The sequence below is a fragment of the Leptonychotes weddellii genome, chromosome 5, assembly GCF_054177405.1.
Source record: "Leptonychotes weddellii isolate Sample4059 chromosome 5, ASM5417740v2, whole genome shotgun sequence".
NCBI classification, from domain to species: domain Eukaryota; kingdom Metazoa; phylum Chordata; class Mammalia; order Carnivora; family Phocidae; genus Leptonychotes; species Leptonychotes weddellii.
In genome coordinates, this window is record NC_138373.1 from 35,304,809 (window position 1) to 35,321,191 (window position 16,383).

The 16,383-nt window shown below is 64.3% G+C and overlaps 3 protein-coding genes across 4 annotated transcripts in view; 2 read left to right on the top strand and 1 right to left on the bottom strand.

Moving 5' to 3' along the window:
* The window catches only part of RPUSD1 (RNA pseudouridine synthase domain containing 1), a 2,722-nt gene extending 1,509 nt beyond the window's left edge, over window positions 1-1,213 (top strand). Inside the window, exon 6 of the mRNA XM_081820394.1 lies at window positions 16-1,213. Coding sequence (XP_081676520.1) covers window positions 16-474 — 459 coding nt within the window. The 3' untranslated portion in view covers window positions 475-1,213. The remainder of the gene's footprint in view (window positions 1-15) is intronic.
* Window positions 1,214-6,364: 5,151 nt separating this feature from the next.
* Window positions 6,365-10,686, top strand: LOC102744143 (mesothelin-like protein). The gene is made up of 11 exons (XM_031034304.2): window positions 6,365-6,496; window positions 6,576-6,766; window positions 7,094-7,184; window positions 7,422-7,563; window positions 7,888-8,075; window positions 8,149-8,304; window positions 8,377-8,504; window positions 9,038-9,168; window positions 9,247-9,341; window positions 9,603-9,858; window positions 10,236-10,686. Exons 1-11 carry the CDS (start codon window positions 6,431-6,433, stop codon window positions 10,487-10,489), a joined length of 1,698 nt encoding a protein of 565 aa, XP_030890164.2. The 5' UTR covers window positions 6,365-6,430; the 3' UTR covers window positions 10,490-10,686.
* A 296-nt stretch (window positions 10,687-10,982) lies between these two features.
* MSLN (mesothelin) lies at window positions 10,983-14,433 on the bottom strand. Of its 2 annotated transcripts, XM_031034305.2 has the most exons (11): window positions 14,173-14,271; window positions 13,958-14,045; window positions 13,337-13,380; window positions 13,135-13,234; window positions 12,689-12,867; window positions 12,438-12,593; window positions 12,194-12,336; window positions 11,975-12,102; window positions 11,599-11,693; window positions 11,244-11,430; window positions 10,983-11,171 (listed from the first exon to the last, which is right to left on the bottom strand). In XM_031034305.2, the coding sequence occupies exons 2-11, from the start codon at window positions 14,040-14,042 to the stop codon at window positions 11,083-11,085; spliced, it is 1,206 nt and encodes a 401-aa protein (XP_030890165.2). In that variant the 5' UTR covers window positions 14,043-14,045; window positions 14,173-14,271; the 3' UTR covers window positions 10,983-11,082. The 2 variants fall into 2 exon arrangements, with proteins under 2 accessions (XP_030890165.2, XP_006739169.2); XM_006739106.3 differs by having other exon boundaries at window positions 13,958-14,433.
* Window positions 14,434-16,383: the final 1,950 nt, after the last annotated feature.

Sequence of the window (16,383 nt, forward strand, 5' to 3'; positions counted from 1 at the left end):
ATGTGAGTGGGTGAGGGGTGGGCATGGAATGGCACCCCCACCCTACCAGTTCTCTTGCCCCACCCCACCCCCACAGGCCGGACGCACCAGCTGCGTGTGCATTGCAGTGCTCTCAGCCATCCTGTCGTGGGCGACCTGACCTACGGGCAGGCATCGGACCAAGAAGACCAGCCCTTCCGCATGATGCTGCACGCCTTTTATCTGCGTATCCCCACTCACGCTGAACGTGTGGAGGCCTGCACACCAGATCCCTTCGTGCCGGCGCTTGATGCCTGCTGGAGCCCCCATACTCTGGTGCAGTCACTGGACCAGCTTGTCCAGGTCCTGAGGGCTGCTCCCGACCCTGATCCCACAGAAGGGAGTCCTGGGTCTTGCAGCACTTCCACGCCCCCCAACAAGCCCCCTGAGACAGAGGCACAGCGGGCCTCATGCTTGCAGTGGCTGTCAGAGTGGACCCTAGAGCCTGACAACTGAGGGCAGCAGGCTGGGTGGGAGTGGCAGGCTGGGCCCACTAGGGGGATGGGGGCTGCAGGGGACAGCCCTGGGCCCATCCTGAGTCAGGGTGTTCTGTGCTCGGCCCCACTGTGGATGGGGCCTGAGGTCCTGGCTCCAGCAGCCAGGCCTGGAGAGGGGCGGGCAGGGCCAGCAGGGGGAGCCAGGCTGCCGGGGAGTTTGGAGGATGGGACCTCCCTCTGAGCACCCCGTTCCCCTGAGAGGGGACACCAAGGCCTGCCTTCCTGGCTCCAAAGCTTCACTCCTAGGGGCTTGTTTTATGGATTTGCCCAGGGTCACTCTCTAAGGGACAGAGCCCACAGCGGGCCAGCCTCAAGTTAGGCTCCTGCAGGGCCCCCAGGCCTCAGAGCGCCCTGCTCCTCGTTGCTCTTCTTGGACCTTCTGTGTTGGTCAGCCTATCCTGGCTGGGTCTTCTCCGCCTGCGGACCCTGACCCATCCCGCCCACCCAGTGCTGCCTCGTGCCTTTGCTTTTACCAGATTCTGCTGGTGGGCCTCCTCCTCCCCACCCACACGGCACATGGGGGAGGGTCCGAGCCACGTCCCTCGGTCTTCTCACAGTGCCTAGGCCACCACAGGTCCTCACACTTCAGCTGGGGAGCAAGAGTGGCCAGCCCCCATCTCTTCCATCCCGATGACATGCCCACGTCGGCCTAGTTGTAGCTGAGCTCCGGGGCCTCAGAATAAATACTCAGTGACTGATCTCATGAGTGACTATGAATCCATCCAATGGGGAGGTTTGAGGCCCCAGACCCCTGCCCTTTTTCCTACACTGGGCAGATCTCTGCCCTAGGCCCTCCAGCAGGAGCCAGGATGGACCCTCCCCCTGCCATGCAGTGAGCACCCTGCAGCCTAGTGTGAATGGAGGCTGGGCTCTGGGTGAAGGACTGAAATTGGGTCAGCTCCGTTCCTAGACATCCCCCATTCACCTAGCCAAAAGCATTGGAGCACCCATCTGTTCTCACCAGGGTCCCTCCCTAGAGTCATTGTCCCCATATCCTCCTTAGGGTTCTCCGCCATTGGAACGCCAGCTACCTTGCAGGGTAGGCACTCCTGGCTGGGATGGGCCCGGGGGGGACAGCAGAGGGCAGGTGTGGCCAGCTGGAGGACACTGGTGTAGACTCTGGCCTGGTGGGGCCCACAGGCTGGGCCTACAAAGCAAACGGCAGAGAAGTTGGAGGGCTAGACAGACTGGTAGCCCCCAAGGTAGGGAAGCAGGACGGGAAGGCGCACAGGGGTAGGCCCCACCCTGGGGAATGTATGTTGCTCCTCTCACAGCCCTGCTGCTCCCCCTGAAAGGTCTCCTTGGCCCCTTGAGTCCCCCACGACCCAGAGAGCCACCCGCAGGCCAGATCCAGACCTTGCTTCCTGCAGATTGGCCGTCTCCCACTGCCCTGGGGGGCCTCAAAGCTGAGGGTATGGAGCCCAGACACTGGGGCACACACCCTAGCTGTGGTGGGCAAGGTTTGGAAGGCATGGGAGTTGAGCAGGGTCTCCTGGGCACGGATGGCAGGGAGAGTTTCTTCAGGCAGGAGTGGCCAGACAGATGCTGCAGGGGGGGTGAAGCGTGGGGCAGGCCTGTGGCAGGCAAGCTCCTGGGGGCGTGTGTGCTGGTGGGGCAGCGCCCCCAGTGGTACTGGGAGGCCAGGAGCGCATCCAGCTCTACATGGTGCGGCTGAACTTCCATGCAGAGCTGGGCGGCAGTCCCCAGCTGGCCCCTCCAGCTGTTGGCCCTCTAGGGTCAGTGTGTCCTCTTGGCCGTGTGGCAGGCCCTTTGGGCATGTGCAGCCCTACTTGTGGTGCTAGTGGGTCCAGGGGTTCAAGGCCCGGTGCCCTCCTGGCCCTGCCAGGTGGGAGTTGCGCCCCTCCCAGGGGTTGAGGAGAGCCAGGACTCAGCTCTGGGCACCTGGCCCCACCCACCCTCGCTGGGGCACCTCCCACTCAGCCCCAGAGGCCCAGGCTTATGGAGCTGTCCGGTCCTGGGCCCGCAGGGCATGTGTGGCACAGCTCTTTGCCATTGGGGTCACCTATCTGGTGCCTGCACCCCCCCCTTAACCCCCAGCACATACGTGTATGGACGCACGTGCTCACAGGGCAGAAACCGCCACCATGTTGTATCTGCATGTGCCTGGCGTCCCTGCAGGGAACACATGCATCACATAGTTGTGGATGCTCCCAGACACACACGCGTGTGCACAAAAACACCAGCACGCATGACAGACGCAGACACGCACACGTATGAAGACACATCCGATCCTCAGGGCACAGACACATCCCCCAGGGGGAAGGGGTGTGTGCTGGGTGGCCGCCAACCGTGAGCTCAGCCTCCCGCTCCCCCAGGGCTGGAGAGCAGGTGTCTGCTCTGCTTGAGGCCCCCAGGGGTGGGCACGGCAGCCTCACCTGACACAGCCCCCACTCCTCCCCTCCACATCGGCCTGGCCGGCATCACTGCAGGAGTGGGCGGGCAGGCAGGCGGGTGCTGGGTGAGGCATGCAGGTGAGCAGGAACCCAGGTGTCCCCACCCTGCACCACCGTGGAGCCCCAGTGGTCAGCTGCAGGGGCTGACACACTCAGTGGACTGGGGTCACTGCAGGGGACTGCAGCTCCTGGCACCGGCCTGCACCCCCACACACACATCGGACGGCCACCGCGGGGTGCAGGAGCAACCTCCCTCTACAGGAGATGGTCTCCATGCTCAGGTGAGAAGTGGGGGCTGGGGCAGGGCCACTTGGCACCTGCACCCACTGGGCCCGGCTAGGAGGCAGTCTCGGTGTGGCCCTGGGTGGGTAGCTGGGCTCGTCTGGCTTCCACTCTGTCGCCCGCATGGGACAGTAACACCCTGGGCCGTGCAGGGTCTAGAGCCCACGGGCACTCTGACACCTTCATCTCACAGTTAAGGCCTCCATCTGGAGACTGGGCAGGGCAACCTGTGGGGCTGTGGTGTGGGCTGTGGCCAGAGGCCAGGTCTGGCTGGGCGTCTGAGGCCCTACGAGGGAGGAGGGCTTTCTAGGCCGCCCAGGAATGGGGGGCAGGTTGGAGAGCCCCCAGGCCTCTACCCACAGCTGCCTGCAGGGACTTCCTGGGACCACCGTCCCTCCCCTGTAGCTGTTGAGAGATCTGTTTATTGGAGACACCGAAGCCTCCAGGTCTCAGGAGGCCCGACCTGCGATAAGAAAGGCCCGGGGCTTTGGCCCGGCCCCTCCTCTTGCCACTCCCTTAGTTCCCGAGAGGCACTTTGTGGTGTTTGTGTCCTCCCCAAAGACACAGAGACGCAGTTGCAGGGAGCCCAACCTACATGACCCTGGATGGCACCTCCCTCTCTGTGCCCCGTGCCAAAGAGGGCAGGGAAGGTGATGGGGTGGGCCTTACCACCTCCTGTCTCCTCTCCAGCTAGTCCTGCACCCACCGCCCGTGACCCCACACCTTTCTGCCAGGACAGCCATGGGCCCCAGAGCAGGTGAGACAGCCCTCACAAAGGGGCACATTGGGCCCTCCAGTGGTGGTTCCCACAGCGAGGCTCCCCTGAGGTGGTAGGACCATCTGTGGTCCTAGGCCTACCCTAGGACACAGGGAGCCCCAGGTAGACCCTGAGGGATGCCCCCAGCAGGCAGTGCCCCGGTGTGCTGGGGGCCCACAGCAGCTCAAGGCCTGTTCTGTTCCAGGTGCCCAGATGAGCCCAGGCCTCGCCCTCCTCATGTGGCTCACTGCCCACTGCTCTTGTCCCCAGGCCCAGGGTTTCTCCCAGGGAGGGCTGGATGCCAGCAGGGCTGACCTGTGGGCCAGGTGAGTGCCAGGTCACGTTTCTGCAGCTGATCCTCTGGCAGGCTGGGGGGAGGGGGGGGCGTGCATCCCCAGGTTCTGCACCCGATGGCCCAGGAAAGCTGAGGCAGGGCTCCCATCACTCACCGACTTTGCCCCTAGATGGCCCAGAGCATCCAGTGTCCTGCATCAGACTCACAGCCACGTGGTCAGGACTGGGTCCCCCAGGCCGTCGCAGCTGCCTGGGGCCCTGAACCCCTCACAGCTTGCACTGCTCTCCTGGCCTGCCAGGCAATTACTTCTTGTCCTGAGTCCTCTTGGGTTTCTTCCTCTGCCCCAAGACTGGGCTGCTCTCCCAGGTCCCAGAGACTCAGTCATTCCCAAGCACTGTCCCGAGGTCTCGTATGTGGGCTCAGCCACCCTTCCCTTCCCTGGAGGATTAGAGATCACTGATGAGCCATCAATCAATTCATTGAAGGACTGATTAGGCAGGGTTAGAGGCCTGGGGTGAAGTCCCACAAGATACCCTCCTCACACACAGATTTTATTAGATAGATGCACACCATGAGGAGCACTCAGCCAGAAGCCAGGCCTGCTGCGGTGACCCGGCTGGCGCTCAGGCCACATCTCCTCCACACCCTCAGCCATCGCTGGGACAGTGGAGCCTGCCTGAGCCCAGAGCCCGCTGGGACGAGGCCTCCGGAGGAGGCATAGACCCAGAGTCCAGGCCAGGGCCACTTCCAAGCCCTGCTCACAGCTTGGAGCCTGGCGCCCACTGTGTACCAACGGGAGTGAGTGAGTGCTGAGTGAAGCCGCGGTCTCGTGTGTGTCTCGCTCCCTCAGTGTTGGGGGTGCTGACCTCGATGCCACTCCTCACCGCCTGTCCTCCCCTGTCTGCCCAGTGCCGACACCTCCCTCCTGCACGACTTCTGGTGCCAGCCGGCCAGCCAGCTGCCCCGGGACCAGCTTTCCGCTCTCATCCGGGGGATGGCCACCCAGCAGGTCCCCCTCAGAGCCTGGCAGGTAAAGAGCTGTGGCTGGCGGGAGCAGGCCAGGGTGCTGAGGGCAGGGGGTGGACTTCCCGGAGACAGGCGGGGAAGAAGGGCATCCCCAGCAAAGGGCTCGGGTCAGCAGGGGGCTCACGGGGCTGGGATGGGGAGCGAGACCCAGCCAGCCTCGCAAACACCTGAGACACAGCTATTGGGTAGACCCCAACGTGGCAGGAGGTCCGGCTGTCTGACGTTGAGGTTTCCCTTCCTTGGGTGACTCTCTGGTGCTGCCCATTTGGGACCATTTCCAGGACTTTTCAGTCAATTCCCTGCAGACCCCCTGACTTCTGTTCTTGGCTCGGGTGAGGGATTGTCCAGCAGGCCTACCCTAGACGCTTCCTGCCTCCATTGGCACATGGTGCCCACACTGGGGACAGGTCCTCTGGGCCCCGTGTGGATCTTCCAGCCTCCCGGCCTCTCCCCTGTCATCTGAGTCCACCTCGACCCACAGCTGACCCAAGCATTACCTGCTCCTGAGTTTAAAGAAACAGAAAGAAGAAAAGCTACTATTCTGTCTCATTATAAAATTAGTATGAAATTAGCAATAAATCCGAAAACCCCGAAGTAAGTCAAGCGAGACAAAACGTCTAGGCAGGAGATGACGTTGGGATGAACGACTGAGCCGCTGTAGTGCTGTGGGGGTCGGGGGTGGGGGGCTTTCAGGGTGGCCCCGACACCTCCTGAGACGGGGAGCCGGCAGGGCGTCCAGGTGACAGAGCCCAGGCCACGCTGAGGGCAAGGGTCAGGTGGCGGCAGGAGGGGGGCTGGGAGCCCCAGGCTGGGCAAGCCCGCGACACGCCCCTGCCCTGCCCAGCTCAGCTGCCTGGCCAACCTGGCCGCTCAGCATGGCCTCCAGGACGACTTTGAGCTGCACCCTCCCAACCTGTTGCTGTTCTACAAGTGAGTGCCCCCCCTCCCCGTGCGGGGACAGCTGAGCATGCCTCCTTCGGAGTCCCAGGGACCCCAGCTCCCCAGGGACATCTGGGCCACCCCAGAGGAGGACCCTCGGGTGGCCCCCACCCTCCCAACAGCCCCCCAACCTGCCCGCAGCCTGACGCAGGTAAGGGAAGCCGATTGTTGGGCCTTCACCCGCCGCGCCGCTCAGGGGGACATGGAGCTGCTAGCCAACCTGCCAGACCAGAGGGTCGCCCTGCGGCACGCAGCCTTGGCCTGCCTGGTAGGCACGACGGGTGGGCCGGGGCAGGGTGGGTGGGCAGGCAGCGGGGCCGGGCTCGTGCTGACCCGCTGTGTGGCAGGGAGCGCCCCACCCGTGGCTCAGCGCCTCTGACCTGCTGCTCCTTGGGGTCCTGGTGTGCGACATGGATGCGTCCCGCATCGAGGCCGCAGACCCGCGTGTGCTGGAGAACCTGCAACGCTGCTGCCGGCTGACGGCCACCCAGCAAGCCGCCCTCAACACGCTGCTGGCCGGCGGCAAGACCGTGCTGGGGTAGGCAGGGCCCGGTGCCCTCTGCCCAGGCCTCTCCTCCTTGAGAGGACCTGGACTTTGGGCCCAGGAGACCCCTAATGTCTACCGACCTGCTGACCTGTGACCTGTCCCCCCAGCTCACAGCCCCACCGACCCTGCAGCCTACGGTGCACAGGCTCGGGGTGCTGCCACCCTCCAGACCCCCAGTTCCCCTGCCCCCACACCTGGGGTGGAACGGTCTCTGCTGAGCAGGCCCTGGAAACTGGGTGCTCAGGGAGGGGCAGGCAGCCTCCGGGGGCTGGGGCTCTGCTCCTGACCCTAACACGGTGCTCCCTTACCCCACACCAGGCCTCCTGGCTCCTGGAACCTAGAGGGGCTGCGGGCTCTGGGATCCCTGGCCACCTACATCAGCTCCAGCCTGTGGATGCAGGTGCAGGAGGTAGGACACTCTACGGGGTGGGGGTGGGGGGCGTTCACAAGCTGGCTGTGGACAACGACAGGGGCATCCCGCCGACCTTCCACCAGCCTGTCCAGGCCTGGGGGTAGGGCTCCAATGCCTGACGAGCGTCCCCAGTCACTCCCTGCCCCAGGGTTTCCGTCTGCGGGACGGGAGGAGGAACCAGGTGGCCCCGGGCAGCCCTTCCCCCGGGTACAGTCTCTACGCCTGCCTGGCCAGGCTGTGGGCCTGGCCTTCTTCAGCAGCACAGTGGCCACGTACCAAGCTGGGCGGCTCAGCCAGCGTGATGCCAGGCGCTTCGTCACTGGCTTTCTCGAGGCCAAGGCCGCGTCAGTGTCCTCTCGGCCCAAGCGGGGCACAGGTCAGTGTGGCCACCATGGCCTGGGAATGCTGTCCCTCCCGTCCTCTGGGCTCCTAACCCTGGGGGGGGGAGCACTCAAAACATAGTCCCACCTGCTGCTGGACCTCCTGGGTACCACCCAGGGGTCTGCATCCAGCCTGGGGTGGGGCTGGGGGGTCAGAGTCCAGTGGAGCTGAACTGCAGGTCAAGGTCAGGGTTGACTCTACCTGGTCTGGGCGAGTTCTCGGCTAGAGGTCAAGCTTGGGAGGGATTCAAGGGTGGGTCGAGGTTAGGAGTGAATCAGCAAAATTCAGCTCAAAACCCCCAACCCCCCCCCAAACACAGGGAGACCCTGCATCCACGGGGACATCACAGCGGCCATGCTCCATGACAACCTCTTCCTAGTGCACTATGACTGTGTGCAGCTCGAGTCCTGCCTGGGCAGCCGCGTGCTCAAAGCCAACCTGGACCCCCTTCTGCAGCACCCACTGCCAGTCGAGTGCCAGCGTGTCATCAAGGCCAAGCTGGCTCAGGTGCGTCGCAGACCAGCCGCAGGGGGCGGTGGGCAGGCACCCAGCCGCGGGCCTGACCCTCCCACCCACCCAGGTCTACCCACATGGCGTCCCCGAGGACCAGCTGCGGCTCATCACCTCGTTGGTCTACCTCTACTCCCGCTCGGAGATCGGCCAGTGGAACATCACGTCCAGGGACACGGTTGTGGCCCTGCTGGCCTCGGACGTGGCCCTGGAGAACCAGACCGAGGTGAGGGCAGCATGGTCGGGGGGGCGGGCGGTGCGCCGCCCCTGGGCCCGCTGACCCAGGCCCTCCCTCCAGGCTGTCCTACAGAAGTACCTGGACCACAACGGCACCATCACCAGCACCCTGCTCATGGCCATCGGGGGCTCCCGCCTCTGCTGGATGAGTGCCAGGCAGGTCCAGGCCATCAGGCCCACAGAGTTCCGGTGAGCCAGCCCAGGGACGCGCCCAGCCAGGGAGGGAGGGGCTCAGCCTGAGGCCTGCTAGGTTCCCGTGGCTGCACAACCAGGTACCACAAACCAAGTGGTAAAACTTCTCCCACGCGATCTGAAATCGATGTCCTAGGGCCGGCTCCCTCTGAAGTCTGCAGGGGAGGCTGCAACCTACTTGGGGTGGTGCTGCCGGAACCCCTTGGCCTTCCCAGGGCTGGTGGACGCATCCCCACCTCCGCCCCCGCGGCTGCAGGGCCTTGCACTCCGCGCCTGTGCACACAGTCCCTTCTCTTCACCTGTTGTTAGACTCGGGGCTGCGCTAATTCCCTGAGATGTCATCGTCATCACATCTACAAATAGGAAAGGCTCTATTTCCAAACAAGGTCGCGTTCCGAGGTTTTGGGCAGGCGTGAGTTTTGGGGGGACACTATTCAGCGCTGTACAGAGAGCAAGAGGAAAGCTGTGGCAGGGAGAGGCCGGGAGCACGAGGGGCTCCCAGCGCGCCTACCAGCTTCACGCTCCCCCAGGCAGGCCGGGGCCCTGGATATCTCCTCCTGCCCCCAGAGTCGGAAGGACGCACTCTACACCAAGGCCCGCGAGGCCTTTGGCAGCGCCAGGAACACAGCTAACTACTACCGCCTTATGCGTCCTTACCTCGGTGAGCCCCTGCCCTGTGTGCGGGCCCCCTGGCCCCAAAGGCCCCCGCCCCTGCCCTCTCACCACTGCCTGCCCCCAGGAGGTGCCCCCGTGGAGGAGCTGCGGTACCTGGTCCAGGCTAACGTCTCCATGGATATCGACACCTTCACCAACCTGAACCCCCGAGTGCTGCAGGTGGGCCCCCGGGGCGGCCTGTCCGGGGTGGGGGATGGGGCTGCCAAATCGGGGGAGGCCTCTGTCACAACCTGCAGGCCCCACTCACCCCAAAGTCAGAGGTACACAGACAGCGTGAACCCCAGGTCGCTTCTGCCGGGCCTCACCCCTGTGCTCGCTCCTCAGTTAAGTACTGCCCTGCCGGGTCTGCCTTTGGCCCCAAAGCCGGCCACTGCGGGACCCTCCAGACCTGCGCCCATAGCCCTCTCCCTCCCCTTGCAGAGCCTGAGTGTCGGCAATGTGACCACACTGCTGGGCCAGAACGTGGGGGACCTGCAGAAGGCACGCAGCCACCCGACCATCAGCTCCTGGCTCCGCAGCCTGAACACGTCGGTCCTAGGAGAGCTGGGCCTGGACAGGGACACTGCCGGCCCCACCAGCCTGGCCCGCTCCAGCACCGGGGCCCCCAACACCACACCTTGCGCGCCCCATCTGGCCCCCACCTCGGGCCAGCCGGGGAACAAGGCCCCCACCTCCGGTATGCCCCAGACCCATCCTCCCCTCTAGTGTGCCTTCCCTGTCTGCGCAGGGCCTCTGTGGACCCGACTGCCCCTGGCTCCTCATCTTGCGCCCAACCTCATGCTCTGTTGGCTCTTTCCTTCACCTGCTTGGGTGACATGTGGTGACATTGGCTGTTCAGTTACTAAAGGACAAAATCACCTCCTCCAGCACCTGCCGAGCACCAGAAAGTGGGGGTGGGAGAAGCTTTGAGAGCCCTGTCGAGGCCCAGAGGAACAGCCTCCGTGGCAGTCCCCCCTGGCCTTCCCAGCCCAGGGGCGCAGAGTGAGGGCCTGCCCAGGCCCAGGAGGCTCCCAGCCGGGCCTGATAGGTGCTCCATCCACGTTCCTCCTACAGGCAGCCCACCGGCCCACCTGAGGTACCTGCCACTCGCTGTGGCCCTGCCCTCCGGCCTCCTGGGGCTGCTGTATTGGGGCACCCCAGGGCCCAGCCAGGACTGCTCCTGGGGCGCCTGCACCAAGGCCTCCAAAGGTGGCACCGGCCCCGCCCCACATGCAGGGAAACTGGGGCTGGAAGGTGGAGCCGGACACCTGCCCAGGCCCAGGGGCAGGCTCCAGGCCCAGAGGACCTGGCCATGTCCCACATCCTAGGGGCCTGTGGGGCTGGTCCCCTCACATCCAGCTCCCAGGACATGGAGCTGGAATGAGGACCTGGGCCCACCCCGCGGCCAGCCAGGAACAGTTGACCGAGTTGCTGCCCCAATCCTCTGGCCTCCCTCAGGATGAAGAACTGGTACTGGGGAGGGGGCCTTGCTGATGGATTTGAATAAAAGACAAGGTGATCCTCCTGCCTGCATCCTTTTGCTCTGAGCCCAAGGAGGGACAGAGACCCTCTTAGCGGGGAATAGGACTTCTGTCTGCATCTCCTGGGCCCTGTCCCCAGAAGCCACCCTGAGTGTTGGCCTGGCCTCAGAGGGAAGGCCCTGGGAATGGAAACAGTGGTAGGAGGGCCCTAAGAGCCACCCCCTTTCCCCCCTCCCCGTCTCCAAGTGCAAACAGGAGGGACTCCAACTCAAGAACCACATCTACCACCTCATGGGGTTGTGCCTCCCCACCCGGTCCTCAGAACACCACAGGGCATCTCTGCAGGGAAGGACAGGGGCCTTTTATTGAAGTCCAGTCCCCTTGGGGTGGGCCAGGCAGGGCTTCAGGGCAGGGGAGGTCCCGCATCCAGAGCAGTGGGCTCACTTGGGGATCAAAGCCAGGAGCAGAGTGGGGATCGCAATGAGCACTGGTCCGGGTCCGAGGAGGCGGGCGCCCCCTGAGAGGGCCTCTGCAGAGAGAGTGACTCAGGCGCCGGGCGTGGCTCTGCCCCCACCCCACCCAGCTGGCCGCCCTGGCCCACCTCGGAAGCTGAGGTCCATGACCAGGTAGCCACTGGGGATGCCACCGTGGAGCCCCAGGCCCAGACTGTCCAGGTCATCCTGCCGCTGCCGTAAGATCCAGTCCCGCACGGGGCTGCTCTCCTGCTCTGCCTTCAGGCCCACCAGGTTTGGACCCAGAAGGTTTTGTACCTCGGCAATGGTCAGCGGCTGCCAGAGCCCCCAGGGGGCCGTCAGGGTCACCCTGCCTCTCCCCCAGAAGGCTGTCCAGACCTCCCCATGCTTCCCGGGCCCAAACACCCTGCCTCAGCCCCTCGGGACTTCGGAGCGGACCCCGGCGCTCTGACAGCCCCCGCGCGGCCCCGCCCCCGGCCGTACCAGCACAGCCTCCGTCTGTAGCGTCTTGAACGTGGCCGTGTCCATGTTCACCTTCTGACGACTGAGAGCCCGCAGGTCCTCCGTGGGGGCCCCAGCTGCTCGCGGGGAGAGGGGCCCCAAGCAGGAGACCTCACAACAGCCCCCAGTCTTACCCTCTGACCCTAAGGACTTCCTGGGCCCCAGGTTCCCCTGGGTGGGTGAAGAAGCTGGCGGGGGCTCAGACTCACAGGGTCTCAACCTACACACACGTGTAAGGGCAGGGGGCGCGTTGAGCACCGACCACACCAACAGTAGCTGCCTCGTGAGGCAAGAACCTGGCAGCACCCGCGTGGGGAGCCTGGGCCGTCACGCCCCCCAGGGCTTCTCCCTGGCTCACCCAGGTAGGGCTTGATCTTCACGAAGTATTCAGACCCACTGATGTTCTGGAAGGCCGCGCGGGCCCGGGGATAGAGGATGTCCATCTGCGGTGGGCGGCATGCCTCCAGGTCCTGGGGCCTGGCTGCCCTAAAGAGGCAGCACAGGGCCAGGCAGGGGGCCGGGCAGTGAGCTTGGAGCACGGCATGCCCACCACGCCCGGCAGGCCCCTGGGACTCACCAAAGGACGCTGGGTTGCACGGAGCCCAGCTGCTCAGGACTGAGAAAACACAGGTACGTGGGGCCGAAGGTGGCCAGTGTGTCCAGGGAGGCCTTGTCCAGCTGGCCCCCTCCTGCCACGTAGCGGGCAATCAGGGCAGCCACCTGTGGAAGGAGGCCTCTGAGGTGTCTTGGGGCTGGGAGAAAGGCATCCCCTGGGGCCTGCACAGCCTCACCCCATCTGCTCCCTCGGGGGAGGTTGTCACCTGAGCATCCATTGTCTGCCCTTTGCTGACTTGAAGAAGAGATTTCACAGTTTCCAGGGATGTCACGTTCCACTTGTGGATGTCCGCGGGGGTGAGCTCGAGGAAGAAGTACCTCAGGTGCTGGATCAGGGACTCAGGGTACCCCTGTGGATAGAACTGCCCAGGGAGGTGACCGGGAGGGCCACGGCCACGCTCTGGGTGCCCACGGAAACTGTGGCACAGCGGGCAGGCCTGAGCCCATGACCAACTACCTCATCCAGTTTGCGCTTGAAAACATCCAGCTGCTGGTAGGTGAAGGGCACCATGTTCACGCGGTCCATCTGAGCCGCCAGCAGGGCCCCGTCCACACAGGCCTCCAGTTCCCACTCCTCGTAGAAGACAAGGTTTTCATCTATCACGTGGGCCTTCCGCTCGGGTAGGCAGACCTTCTCTGCGGGAGCAGGCGGGGTTGGGGGCTGGACTTGTGTCAACCTCCTCCTCCCTAACCTTGCTGAGACCCTGGGGACTGCATGACCCCCTCCAGGCCTCAGTTTACACATCAGCAAACTGGGGTGATTCTGTCCACTCTCCGAGGTTGTCACAGCTGAGCAAGCCATGCAGCCAGGAAGGGCCACACATGTGTGGGCAGGTGCGACCCACAACGCTATCCCCATCTCCATGTCTCCCGACAGCCAATGGGGCAGGGTGTCCTGCTTACTCTCCGTGTCCCGCCGGTCCCTCAAGAGGACAACAGTCAGCTCAGGTTGCTGCCAGGACAGGTCCCAGGAGGTGCCTTGCAGCCATGGGGTCATGACACCCTTAGGACAGAACATAGCTGTGGCTGAGCCAAGTGTAGCCCAGTGTCTGAGGACCCCCACCCAGACCAGACACCTTCCTCTCTTTCCCCAGAGAGACCTTACCAGTCTCGAGTCTGCAGCCTGGGCCCTGGAAGGAAACACCCACCCTGCAGGGGAAGGGGCACAAGGTTTGAGGGGATGGCCGGGGACTCCTGGGTGTGCTTGCCACAGGCCCCCACCCTGGGTAGGAAGGAGGCAAAGCTGGCCCCCCCAGCCTCAGCACCCCATGATGTCACAGCCTACCCCACCCCAGGGAGCCCAGGTCCCCCACATCCTCCTCCTAAGACCTCACTGCTCAGGGCAATCCGATACCCATTCCATGGACACTGTCCCTTTGGCCTGAGCCCCCATCACTGCCCTGGCCCAGCTTCCAATGCTGCAAGGTATAGAGGGACAGAGGCACCTCTGGGAGCAGAGACATGGCCGAAAGCCTACCCGGGACTCAGGGCACCTGTTCAGGATTCAGGACACGCGCCCAGATTTGGGACACATGCCCGGACTCGGGCCACCTGCCCAGAACTTGGAACAACTGTCTGACCTCAGGGCACCTGCCAGGGAGGGGGGGCACTGCCCACCGCCAGGAAGGAGGCATGGGGCAGGTAGAGCCTTTCTTAAGAATGCTCAGCTGTCCTCTGATGCTCTTTGCACCCTAACAATCTACGGTAGCCGGCCCCTATTACTCACCAAGGCTGAGAAGCAGGAGCAGAAGGTTGCTGTGGGCAGAGGTCCCACAGGACCCCAGCAGAGGCTGAGCAGTCTGCAAGGCCATTATCTGTGAAAAAGAACCACTCGGATATCCTCACCGCTTGGGCAGGACCCCACCCTGCCCCCCGCACCCCCTTGCCCTGGGCTGTGCAAGGCCTTATGGGTCTGGAAGGGTTCAGAGCCCCCGCTGGAACCTTCTCAGGCCCCTGCGGGTGGCGTCCATGCGGCCTCTGGCCCTGCTCTCAGGACCGACCGGTCTACCGGGCCCGCCCTGCCCCCTTGGGGAAGCTGGCCCCTCCTGCCGGGGTGTTGAGTCTGAGTCAGCCTGGCCCCCAGCTGTGAGAGCCCAGGAGGGCGGCTGGTGGCTGGTGGCCGTCCCCTCTGCCCACAGGGCAGGACGAGGCGAGGCCAGAGAGTTTAGTGCAAGAAGGCAGGGCCACCTCTGGCTCAGGCTGACCTCCATTTCCCCATTCACACCAGGGCTGGGGAGAGGGCTGAGTGACCCCCACACACACTGCCTGGGGCACAGTCATTCTCTCCTCCCCATCCTGCCCCACCCAAGGCCCAGGTAGACAAGGCCGGTGGGGCCCACCTGCACCCCTGGTTTCCCTCCTGACGTCCCTCCCTAAACAGAGGCCTCGGGAGGAACAACACCCCCTCCTACCTGCCAGTCCCATGAGTGGGGCAGTGGGTGGAAAAGCATTCCGGGAAGATGCCCCCACCGTGCATTTCTGGAGTGGCATTTAGGAGGCCTTGCCGGCCAGTGTGGGGATGGGGAGTGGGTGGGGAGCCTCTCTCCAGGGAGTATTGTCCCAGGGGAGGGTAGGGGGGGTGCTGCAGGACACCTAACCACCTCTACACTCACCCCTCCCACTGAGGCCCAGAGAGGGAGGCTGCCCTGAGCTGGGTCGAGCGGAGACATCCCCTCCCTGCAACACTCCGCCCAAGCCAGTGTCAGCCCCACCCAGGCTCAGAAATAGGGAGAGGTGCATTCATGCCTCAGCAGCCCCTTTCAGCTGGGTAAAGAGCCTAGCCCTCAGGGAGTGTCCTGGGGAGTGGCCCCAGGGGAGCCCTCTCCCCTCCCCCGCCAGGCTCCAGAGGAGGTGGGAGGAAACCAGACCCCCAGACCAGAGAAGGGGCAGCGGAGTGAGGCCCCAGCCCTTGGATGGAGGAGGCCAGGCAAGAGCTGTGCTTCCCCCCTGGGGTCCCCCTCAGCCCCCTCCCCAGCCCCATGTCACCAGGGAACCCCCAGCACCGCAGGTGGGGGCGTCCTGGGAGCCTCCGCAGGCCACCGTGGGCCTTGCAATCTGCATCCCCACCCCCAGGAAGGCCAGTTGGTGCCACAGAGGCAGGTCAGCTTCCAAAGTGGCCTGAACTTGACCTGCAGTTTCAAGTCTGTTTCCACCAGTCTGGGGCGCCCATGTTCGCGTGTGACATGGAAACAGTCCACAAACAGCGTTGTGTCTCCCTGGCCACGGCTGCCGTGATACGTCCTCCTCAGTCCTGCATCCATCCTTCGAAGGCTGGCTCAGAGGCACCTGGCTGGCTGGGTCGGTGAAGCATCTGCCTTTGGCTCTGGTCATGATCTGGGGGGTCCTGGGATCAAGCCCCACATCAGGGCTTCTCCCTCTCCCTCTGTTGCTCCCCCTGCTTGTGCTCTCTCCGTCAAATAAATGAATAATCTAAAAAAAAAAAAAATGCCAGTTTAGTGGGTCCCAGTAGGGGCAGTATAGGGAAGGTCCCTATACTGGGATGGTCCCTTCTGTAGGCCCGAGTCCTGCGTGACCAGCACGCCCCTGGTCACCTGCTAGTCCTTGACCACCGGCACACCGGCTGAGTGCCTGCTGCATGCTGGGCGCTGCTCAGACCCTGGCATACGCTGGAGCAGGAAAGGCTCAGGCCCTGCCCGGGAGAGGCCGGCCCTGCTTCCCGGCGGTGTCTGCAGTCTGCGTGCAGCATGCGGTAGGGGTGGCTGTGTCAGGGACAGACGAATGACCAGCTCCTTCCCGCAACCAGGAGTCATGAGCCCATAAGGCCTGGCGGGCCTGCCACCTGCAGAATCTCCCAGCCCAGCCCAACCTCCCGAGGTCTGGCCCTCAAGTGATGGAAGTCAGACCACATTCCCAAGCTTGGGCCCCTCTGGTGAGAGTGGGCAGGGGAGCAGATGACAGGCTTAGGGTCTTGGCTGTGTCATTTAGTCAGCACCAAGCACAGACAAGCTCTGCGGCCGGCCCAGGGTCACACAGCAGGCAGGAGCATCCGGAGCTGGGGCAGAGCTGACCCTGAGGGCGCCGCGTCTGAGCAGAGCTGGGGTGGCAGGGGGGCTGTCTTCAGCACTCCCCAAGGGCAATGAGGAGCTAGGGAAGGGACATCTAAGGTGGCAGGTGGCAGGGGGCAGGGCTGCC